Raw genomic sequence first — 11,390 nt, forward strand, 5'->3', positions numbered from 1 at the left:
AATCGATTTATTGGGGGGATTTTGTACAAAATGGGTCGAAAGGGTTTGAGTGTTGTTTGTCACAAATAGCTGTCAAAGCAGCGAGCATGCAGTGCTGCTTGTTTGCGTCTAAAAGTGTAATTTTAACACAGCACTGAATAAAAAGAGAAAAATTACAGATTTGTTTTTAAGTGAGGGAGAGAGGGTTGTTTTTGTTTTTAAATACAGGAAAATTTGTATTGTAGTAAGATCATACTGGCTAAGCACTTAAATTACGTTTGGCACTTGTAATAATTCTGCTAAGGAAATTATTGTTTGGACATAAAAGAGACAGTTCATTTAGTTTAGCTAAAAGTTCTGGTACATCTACAACATTTTTGAAGATATTTTTGTAGGTATAGACTACTCTTCTCATATTAATGTCCCTCTTGCAATAACAAATTATGTCAGCAAATGTTTGCTCTGATAGTTTGGTTTCATCAAAAGTCATTGAACAAATAATTGTCTCGAGTTGATCACATTCTTGTTCCTTTGCTTTCATTTCTTCTATTGCAGATAGTTTTGGGGGTTTTGATGACTCTGATGATAAGGATAACTGAGGTGAGAGGGGTCTTTTCTTTGAGGTTGATGAAGATTCAAAGTTTGAAAGGGATTTTGAGGTGGATGTTGAGAGGTTACGAGTGAGAGCGGGTACGTTGGTGGAGAGGGGTGAGGGGAGGGGGTTTGGAGGTGGAGGAGGAACAGCTGAGCTGAGGGGGAGACACACAGGGGGACTGGCGGGGTTTGAGGTTAGGGTTGGTTTGGCAAGGCTTGAAGGTTTAAGAGGGTTGAATTTTTCTTGAGGCTGGTTGGTTGTTGATGGATTTCTTGCTCTGGTGAGTCGTAGTAGTGGGGCTGGTGTGTAGGCTGACGAGTGGTCGTCCATTTGTTGTTTTTTCTGGCATTCATCGGTTTGGAGAGTTGAGCTGCTGTTGCAACTGCTTGGGTTTTGGAAAACTTTGACATAGATGGTGTGCTTTGTTCCTTCTGCGGTTGTAAAGTGAAGTACTTCTGGGCATGTTGGGGCGTCCCTCGGGATGTTGATGTAGAGGGATCTTTTCCAGCTTCGTATGTGCTTGAGGTCATCGTAGATGGTGTTGACGCCGAGCCTAGCCGGCCTAGAGACTGGTTTGCCGTATGCTTGTAGGAGGTTTAGTAAGTCATCGTCGGGCATTTCTGGGGGGCAGTTCGAGATGAGGAATTTTGTTGCTTCGGATACGTACTTGCGACACAGCAAGAAGGTGTCGTTGATCTTGAGACCTCCGCGGTCGCAGAGGGTGTTGACGGCGGACTCGCATGAGAGGTAAAGGCAAAATCGGCCCCCACTGAGTCTTGAGGCATAAAGGATGTTGTTGGCGCCGACAAGGTCGGCTGCAGCACGTAATAGTTCATCTGGGTTGATTTCTTGCGTTTTCTCAAAAACCACTGATGTTTTTCTTGATGGGGATTGGTTAGGCACTGGGGCTGTTGTGAGGTAAGGTTGTTGTTTGGTTAGAGATGGTAAATCTTCAGGAAAGTTTTTCGTGGTGTTTGAGTTCATCTTTAGAGCACTAGAGTATAGAAGTGGATCATGGCACGACATTTTCTAAGTATTTACTTGATGCACTTGGATGGCGTAGTCGAAGTGAGGTTAGAATCTTGGCGGCCTCGCACTTTTCTTCTTAGTAGATAATCCTTGTAGTTTCCACTTAAAGTTTTTCACTCCACTGATGGCACAAACTTAGTTTTACTCACTTTTCTTAATTTGAAGTAATAAATTCACTGATTTTACTGATAGTTCGCAATAATGTTGGGATGATTAGTAAGGGTACGCTTTCGCGGGCTTTCTCGAGAGAGAGAGAGAGAGAGAGCACGGGGGAGATGAAGTGATTTTCTTTTAAAAACGTCGAGAGCCGGCCGATAATGGAAGTGCATCAGCTCAGCCGGCCGGAGAGCCCTGGCCGGCCTGGCCGGCACGCGGGCACGGCGGGCCAATCAGACACAGGGGGCCCCGGGGGCGCTGCGCGGGCGCTTTTAGCTTGAGGGAACCTTCGGTGCGAGGCCCTTTCTCTCCCCGATTCGTGTCGGCCAGTGCAAGTGCAGGGGAGCAGGGCCGCGCCGACCGCCGTGCATGCGATGGGGCGCGCGGACGGACAGCACGGACGCCTGCTCAGCGCACGCCCGTGCCGGGCCGAGACAACTTCCGGGCCGACGACGTCTCCTCATCCTCGTCGCGCTTATCAGCTCCGCCGCGCACTTAAAATTGTATTTGCCAGCCGCCCTGAGTCAACAACCTCCGGCGGGAGAGGTGACCGCGCGGGGTGGAGGAGTGGCTTCTCCCAGCGCATGCGCAATGCGCCGAGGGGTCCCCCACTAGCCAACTCGTTGTACACGTGCCCGCGCCCAACTCGCCTAAAACTCGTAAAAACTCGCGAGTATTCACGAAAATTTGCAAAATCTCGCTCCAAATTTGGGAAAAGTAGCGCAAAACTTTTAAAAAATTGATCTCAACTCGTGCCTAACTCGCGGCAACTCGTCAACATGCCAACTCGTTGTACACCTATTTTATTTTGGAAGTGGGGGACCCTAATGCGCACTTGGACCGCGTCCAGAAAGAACGTCCGTTTACCTCATCATTCACCAACTTGCAGTGTCTTGGCGCCTGCGAGGCTCAGGGTAGGCCAACCCGCAGTGCACGCGTGCCCTGTAGGCTGTGTGTTGCCTACCTATCAGGCGCTACGAGAGCGTGTTTCAGGAGGTTGATGTGTGACATTGTACTGTTGATGATGAACTGGCTCTGACTGTGTTGTCCTCCGCATGGAGACACTGTGTCGAACGAAACTAGCAATTAGAAAGAAAGATGCGCGCTCGTCGAGGGGGCAAGAACTCCGGGAATCATGTGTTCACCTGCCTGGGAAACATCAGGATAAAATTTAATCGAAATCAATAAAAGTCGCCTAAACTAAGCGGGAAACTCGAGCAACTAGTACAAATCGTACATATCAGTCGAGATGAGCGTTTTCTACCATTAAAAAAACCTTGAAAAAAACTAAGGAATGAATGTAAGCGGACGGGAATCACTGGGAATCGCGAATTTCGGGAATCATGTGTACACTTCGAAAGGGAGTTATTGCCCCCTCGGCGCTCGTAGAGTCGAACGTCACCAAAATAATGACACCATCGTCCGTGCAAATTAAGCCCTGCCCGGGCCGAGCGGGGCACTATCCCCGCCAGCATCGCGCGCCACGCGCCGTGGTCCGACTAAACACTCGCGCCCCGCGCGCCCCGCGCCCCTCCAGCTGGAGACGCCCCCCTCCGCGCGTACCCCCTTCCACCTGCCAGCCGACGGGGCGCCGCACCACGCCGCGCCGCCGCAGCGCCGCTCAGACGTCTTGCCGGCTTCAGCCGCGTTCACACCGTCGGCGCGCCGACCGCCTCGCCGCTGTGCGCCCCCACGTGCGCGCGCGAGTGTACTAGTGTGTGTGTGTGTGCGTGTGTGTATGCCAATGAGTGTGTGAGTGAGTGCAACATGACAACCCCAAGCTGAAAGTGTCGCGTGTGCGATATAGTGTCTGTGCGTCCTGTGCGTGTGTGTGTGTGATTGTGAGAGGGAGTCTCACCCTACAACCAACACCATGCCGTCGTACAAGATGAACTCCATGTCTGGATTATCGGTGCTCAAGAAGCCTTTCTCGTGGAAGTTTGGATACCCTCGCTTCCAGAAGAAGGTGAAGGTCCATTTCCTTGAGGTGAGTCAGTGTTTGGCGACTCTTCTTGAAGGCGAAAGTCCGGAGCGGAGTGGCCGGGCTGGGCGGGCCGCATCGCCCCGCCGCCGCCGCCCCTTCCTGCTGACTTTGTCGGCAGTTTTGTGCGCGCCTAATGAGAAGGCCGCGGGCGAAAGCAGACGCGAATGTTTGCTCCTTTGCGCTGCCGGTGACTGGACGGCCCTCGAGGTGACACCACGGCGCGGCCGCGGGGTCGACGACATTCCCATAGTGAGCGCTGGTCTGATCCTCCTCCCGCCCACATTGAACAGCTTTACTCAATTTTTGCTTTTAAAACATCCGCGGCGGGAAATTTCTCGCACAGTGCGGGAATTCCCTCCACCGTGTCTCGTGTGCGGCGGCGGTGCGGCAGCGGGAGCTCCCCTCCTTGCTTATCAGATGAGTCTGTATAGCCGGTACCGTATGACGGACTGGTGCAGTCTCCATGCAAGTGCATGCGAGGCACCCTTACGAGTCGGCTGCTTTTATCTCGGTAACCGCATAACCATGATATCCGCGCAGATAACCTGAGGAGCTATGCGTTTCTAAACGGCTCTGTACACACTAGGAATCTACACAAAAAGTAGAGCAAATACATGGACGCGCGTGCGGCGTCTTGGAAATCGTGTTTCTTATTTGTTTTTTCAAAACCGCCTCCTGGGGCCTGAGGGGCAGTTGCAGCAGCAGCAGAAGCTGCAGCGACGGCGGTCGTGGATGCGAGGAAAGATGACATTGCTTCTTCCAAGTCGGTTTGTGACATTTCCCCGCGCAGTCGCGCGGACGCGCCGCCCCACTTTCCGGCTGATGATGTCCCCCGTCCCCGTGGTACTGCCATGGCGGCTCGCCCGCAGAGATCCAACACGTCCATACTGTAAATCGCTCCGCATTAGTTTGGAGGTTAATTAAGCAAACGTTCCGAAAATAGATACAATCATTTTTGGACGTGAATTGACGTAAATTAATGCTCGGGACTGTTACGTCCACACTGTGAACGTGATTTTAAAATTTGTTTGCACTGTTTAAATCCTGCAAAGCAACACTTTGCAGAACTGCGATGTATTGAGACCCTTTGTAATTACGAAGCATTTACTTCGCTATTACAAAGTGATGCTTTGCAATTGCGAAGCAATGTAAACACGCTAAAAAAATCGCTTTGCAATTGCAAAGCATCACTTTGTAATTGCAAAGTAAATGCTTCGTAGTTACAAAGGATCTAAATACTTCGCATTTCTGCAGAAATAGCGCAAAGTGTTGCTTTGCAGGAATTTAACAGTGTGCATCCAAAAAATCACTTCTTTGAAAAAACTTAAGGAAATTTTTCTCTTTTTCCAAAGAAATTTCTTTGGTCTAACGACAAAAATTCCTCAAGATGAAGACTTTCCTCCAAATTAAGGAAATTTTCCCTTAAAGAAAGGAACAGTTTTCGTATTGTTGATTTCAGGTCACTTTCGTTGATTCAACGCTAATTTTAAGGAAATTGCCTAGTTTCAAGGAAATCATTTTCTGGGTGTGTGGCGGTGTGTGGTGAGGTAGTCAAAAATCGGTCACAAATCGACCTTATGTCATTTATCTCCTTATTTGAAGTGTGATCATTGTTTACATTCATACACACACAAAGAAAACTTTTGTTACGTTTCTGACTTTGAGTACATGTACTTTTAGTACACGGGAGTTAAATAAGTCCAACGATAGCGCTGTATGGTGATATGAATTAATAATACTCCAAGCATTATTTATCATTTATCGAGGAAGACCCCTTAAAATCACTGTAAAACGTAGAGTGAGTTTTCTTGCTCGAATAGCTTCATCGCTTCGATGGAGCGATGTCTGCGAAATGACTCAAAATGAGTCTTGTTCGTTACCAAAAATGTCGCGAAACTCACTCCAAACGAGCGATTTAATTGATATCGCTCCCCCAGGAGTCATAAAATTAGATTCACAACCTCGCTCTTTCTGGATTGAATTTTCTCACTCCTTTGCTTGCAGTGATATAGGGTAAGGGGCCCAGTAGTCGACAGTACACCAGTAGTCGACACTTTCAACTTTGAGATCGAATTCCCGCGAAGTAGTTAACGTTAGAGTCTCGGGCGTTTTGCCAGGCTTAGGCGCACTCTATTGAGATTACAATGAACCCATTGCCGATTCTGTGCCACCTTCGGGAGCCGGTAGGGAGCGCTTCGCACAAAACACTGCTTGTCGCGTCACATCGAGCCATAATTTCTTAGCTCCGGAGCAGTGGGCAGGTGTTTGCTTGGAAGGTTCTGTGAGGCTGCCATTCACCCGAGTGGTTCGGGAGGACGTTTGTGTTGTTGTCAAAGATATGTATTATCTTTCCCTATTTAGGTTTTCGAAAATTTCGGTCAGGGGCGCAAATAACGGCGGTGTCGACTACTGGGCCAGAAAAAGACATCTGTTCCAGTAGTCGACACTTACTTTATTTTGAGTGTGTGCTACCTTCATACGGGCTTATTCCGACAACTAGGCCCTTTGTCAACGTGAAATGTTGTTGGGATCGTGTGTCCTTAATTTTCTAGTTCATAATACATCATGATGACATCAGTAAAGCACCAGGTGTCAATACTGTGCCGAATGATAGAGTTTGCTTTCAGTGCCCCATTTGCGTAAAGCATTTCTCTGCGAACGTGCCCTGGCTGCCTGAGAAAAGTGTCAGCAGACACAAGGGTAGAGGGGTGAGGGGGGTGGGGGGTTGGAACCCCAATTGCACCGCCGCAGTCGCGCCAGTCCGGGCGGCTGGCCGCTAGGGTGGAGTGCAAAACTGGGATTGAACAAGTATACCTGGAATAAAGTACTTCAAGATATCCCAAGCTTGAGGAAATTGACACTTTTTACCCCCCTGGGGCCGTGGGCATAATCCCGGGAGCGGCTATATGCGGTTCGGTGTGGAATTTATATAGGGATATAACTCAGGTGTCGATACGCTGTGCGATAACATCTTCAGCTTGCCCACAAGACATTTTAGGTAACAAACTAAGGTTTAATTACCAAGCTATTGCCGGCACTTCCCGGTCTTCGTATGTCACATCGTGTCGCCCAATACATTATTAGGTGCGCTTTGAGGCGACAGAACTGTTTCATTTTAGACTAATTGCGCTAAGAAAATTATTTTCGGATATGTAGCCAAAAAACGACGTTATTTAGAACTAGAAAAAAATGTGTTTCACCATATTTCAAAAAAGGTCGCCTGAAGGCCGGAGAAGGTGAACAGCACCTCGCAAAGAGGGCCAAGAAGGACACCCTGATGGCCAAAAAGCCGACCGAGAGGCAGGGGAAGGCTAGCCAGGCTGCAGGGACCCATCAGACACGGCAATCCGGGTAAAATGACAGAGTGTCGACTACTGGGCCAGGCAGTGTCGACTACTGGGCCAAAGGTGTCGACTACTGGGCCAATGAACATTGTTTTTTGGTTTACATTTTTGTGTACAAAAATGTATTTATTTCCATTTTTGGCCTATGGGGCATAAAGTTTGATCCTTCCACTACACCCCCGAAATTTTTCCTTGACGCTACCGTACACCCACGCTCCGTTGTAGGCAATTTTGAAAAGCCTTGCTCTTAAACTGTCGACTACTGGGCCCCTTACCCTATAACGTCTAAATAATTATAGCTAAATTTGTAGACGTGTTTCATAAAGGTGCGAATTTTTGGGACGCAATTCCTGTGGACATGTCGGGCTCGACCCGGCTCGCCGCTCAGCGCTCTGTGTTGCATAGCCGCCCCTCGAGGTGCGGGACGCCGGGCTCCGCTGTCGGCTCAGCCGGCTCAGCCGTGGGGGTGGTTCCATTCACCATCCTTCAGCTGGCTGGTTGTCGAATTCGTTCTGCTCGGAGGGCGCGGAGCGCGTGCTGTGGTGCGCGGCAGTCGGCGGAGGCCTCGGCGGAGGCTGGCACCATCACGATCAGCAATACTGTTCTTCCCGCGGCCCGGTCGGCCGGCACTTCCCCTCAGGAAGCGGCCAGCAGAGGATGCCCGGCGGCTGTTCCCGTTGCAGCGGCCGTCCTGCGGTTTTCGGCAGCAGGACGACAGGATAAGGAGATCACATCAGGTCCCTGCGCTTCGGGGATGGCGGGCCTCAAGTAACTGGGCCTCTTAATCGCACCCTCGCCGTCGCTGTGATGAATGAGTGTAGCATGAAACGCCTGTGTACTAAACACGCTAAACCTATCTGTATGTTTTTGTGCAAACGTTCATGAGAAGTTATACCGACGTTTCGTACAAATTTTAGCTTATAAACGCATTATTTTATACAAATGAATTCAGAAAAAGTGATCCAATGAACGCAGAAATGTGTCCGAAAAAATTGATTTCTGAAATTTGTACAAATAAAGGATACAAATCCAGTTCGTGTGTCATTCATGATTTCTGTACAGTGGTCTGTATAAACGTTAAAGAAGCATTTTATCACACCCTTGTGGCTGGTGTGGTCGGTCAGGTCATCATCAGGTTTGGGAATTTGAAGTAACTACATGTAGAAATTAATTTAGTCCAGGGCAGGGGAGCAAATTGGTCCGCACACGGCACACGTGCTCACCATCCAACCGTCGCCACCACCACCGCCACCGCCACCACCACCACCACCACCACCACCCCAACCACTGCGGCCACCGTGCTCAACGGCGATTACATTTTGACTCCCAGCCGTTTCCCCGTTTGCCGCAGGCAGCGCTGCACAACTTCCTCAGTGCCCAGTGTTGTCTGGTCCCGTCCCGAGCCCCCTGCCCCCTCCCTGCCCCGCCCCGCGCAAGGTTAACGTGATGTAGTTTAGTTACGGCGGGGAGCGGCCCGGCCCAGCCCGGCCCAGGCCACTACTATCGTCGATACGACCCGAATCGCGTGGCAGTGGCCGCCGCCGCACCGACGCCACTACTCTCACTGGAGCGACCATTAGGACGTATATAGTAGCCCAGTGTCTCTCAACGGGTCCAGCTTTCCCGCCTCAGCACGCCACGGGAGCGCGTGGCCGGACTGGCTAACGGCTGGAAAACCTTGTCCGCCGCCGCGTCCGCCGTCCACCGTCCGCCGCCGTCGCTCTCTTTCACCCTTGATTGGGCGCGTGGTGCGGGCCGCCGCGGGCACGCACTCCCTCACCACCAGCGCGCACAGCTTCATCGGCGTGCCCTCCGAGCTTGACCTCCCATCATCACCACCACCAACCACCACCTCACACAGCTTCATCGGCGTGCCCTCCGAGCTTGGCCTCCCATCATCACCACCACCAACACCTCCTCCTCTTCGTCCTGCGCGAGGCCGGCTCGCTCCGCGCCCGCTTTTGTGTGTGTAATGCCAAAGAGGCGCGCGCCTGCGCTGCAATTTACTCTTTAGACCGTTTCGCGCCTCCGGAGTCCTCGTGGTCCTCGGAAGGCCGGCCGAGCAGGGCGCCCTGTTGGACGAAGTGCCACACTCGCACGTTGGGGATGCCAATGAGGCGGTGGAGCGCCGGCACCTGTTCCCACTCGGTAGAGGAGGTGCCGTTGCGGCCCGGCTGATATCATTTCCTTCCTTCCGGCACCAAGTGGCCGGTGCCCTCTTCACACACTTGGCAGCCGCCCATGTGCCCGCAGCTCTCCGGGCGCAAGCAAGCAGCAAGTGCGGCCGGATCCCAGTGGCCTTCGTCGTCGTCGTCGCTCTAATTAAGCTTAAAGCGCTCCATATACGTCCCGTACACACACACACACACGCGTACTCACACAGCCTTGAGAGAAAGTAATAGAAGGCCGCGGCCGGACGGGCCTGGCCTGGCCGCCGGTCAATTTGGCTGGCTAAAGCGAAGCAAGCCGCGCTCATCGGGAGGTAAATTATTTACTCGCCCAGAAAATTGCTCTCTTCTCCGGCCCGGCCGCCGCGGCTGCGGTCCGCTGCTGTTGCTGCTGCTCATCAGCTGTTTGATGTTGCTGCTGCTGCTGCTGCTGCTCATCAGCTGTTTTGATGTGAGGCTGCTGCTGCTGCAGCAGGGCTGCTGCTCAGCGACTCCGGCGGCCTTCGTCGGTCTTCATCAGTTCAGAGGGCCGGCAGAGTTCGCTAGCAGTGACAAACCATCCCTCCTGCTGTTTTCATTCGAGTCTTTTTTTTATGTGCCTCATCAGTCAAGTTTCGTGTTTGTGAAATCACAATGGCTGTGGCTGGCAGCGCTACTCAGGGGTAATATAGCAATTAAAAAGATGTATACAGCGCTCATCTTGCGCGAGTTTGTCGCCGAGGTTACGAAGATCTCTTTTCATCGAAGTTCGTTGAAGTTCCGAAATGCCCGTCGAGGTTGAGGCCCATATTCCCCCGTCGCTCGCAGAGTACACGCTAACGGCCCGGGGCCCATAGCCGGGGCGCCCCGCAGCGCTGCTGGCCGGCCGCAAGCGCAGGGCGGAGCGCGAATGCGCACGGAAGTGAATTGAATTCAAGTGCTCCAGAACTTGAAAGGAAACACCTCCCGCGCGCTGAGAAACGCCAGGCGCGCCGCGGCGTGCCGGAGCCGTGTGCGCGCCGCGCTGTGAAACAGGAGTAGTCGCACTTAACTTGATGACCTGCGACAGGCAGGTGCCTGGCTCGGGTACCTCACCGCCGCCGCCGCCGTTGGCTGCTGTTGCTACGTGTTTTAAACGAGTAGGAGGGGCAACTCAATCTAACGACGACGAACTCTTTGCTTCAGCTTTTTACTTGGGTAATACACGGACGAAGGGGGTTTCCTGACTGTTTTACAACAGGCGTCGAGAATCAGCGCCCGTTTAAAAGGGTGCTCGTGTTATTATGACCGGGCCGTTTACACTTCACGCCGCTGCTTTGCTTTCTTCCTCCTCTTCGCATAGTGAGCCACGCGGGAGGATAGCACGCCCGCGTCCATAGCACCTTCATACGTAACGATTGCATGCATCGTGTATCGATGGACGGCTGTGGCCCGCCAGCGCACGGAATCGAACACAACGGCCGTCCAATTCTAATTAGCTCCCCTCGCGTTGGTTTCTCATTGCGGCGAGTATCATAACGATACGTTTCCATGCCTCGCCACTTCCGTGGTGTGCGGCCGGAGGCTCCGCGCCGTCACCCGAGGAGCAGCGAGGATGCGCCCGAGAAAGCCATCGTCTCGCAAACGGGGGACCTCCCCTGTCAGTTCTTCTTCCATTTTGTGAGATGTTTATTTAAAGTTTTTTATTCTTTTTTTTTTTGTAAATGATAAAAGTGCAACATTGCATATTATGCACTACCATCAGGTGAAAGCGATTTGTTCCCGGGTGCGGGGGAGGGGGCAGACCTGTAATCTTCCGTGCAAAGAGTCGTCGCAACCCGCGGCCAACAAATCTTTAGCTCGTGACTTACCCGCATGAGAGTTCTATTCTGGGGTCAAACCAGATAAGATCGCACATGATAGTGGGAACACTCCCAGCCCAGCCTCCGCGCGTCCGCTACGGCGGCGGGCTCTTGCGCTCCGCCCCTAGAGCGGCAGTTAGAGCTCTGCGCTAGAGGCCCCCCTCTAGAGTGACTCTAGAGTGACTACTTGACTCTAATTACTTAGCGGCTCGGCCGGAGACGGGGAAAGATTTGGCTCCGCACTAATGAATTGGTCGTTGCGGTAGGGGAAGCCGCCTGTGACAGATCTGGTGCAGCGATTCCCTGCCCCCCCCC

At 52.0% G+C, this 11,390-nt stretch overlaps 1 protein-coding gene across 2 annotated transcripts in view; it reads left to right on the forward strand.

The window, feature by feature from the left end:
* The window catches only part of LOC113204849 (uncharacterized), a 154,509-nt gene that overhangs the window by 25,715 nt on the left and 117,404 nt on the right, over positions 1–11,390 (forward strand). The window contains exon 1 of one of the 2 annotated variants that reach the window (XM_052264231.1): positions 3,471–3,746. The exons of the other annotated variant lie outside the window; for it this stretch is intronic. Within the exon in view, the coding sequence (XP_052120191.1) occupies positions 3,633–3,746 (114 nt within the window). The 5' untranslated portion in view covers positions 3,471–3,632. Of the gene's footprint in view, positions 1–3,470; positions 3,747–11,390 lie in introns of those variants that run through there. 2 annotated transcript variants of the gene reach the window in all.

This window comes from Frankliniella occidentalis, unplaced genomic scaffold, assembly GCF_000697945.3.
Source record: "Frankliniella occidentalis isolate FOCC.00 unplaced genomic scaffold, Focc_3.1 Scaffold17, whole genome shotgun sequence".
Classification (NCBI taxonomy): domain Eukaryota; kingdom Metazoa; phylum Arthropoda; class Insecta; order Thysanoptera; family Thripidae; genus Frankliniella; species Frankliniella occidentalis.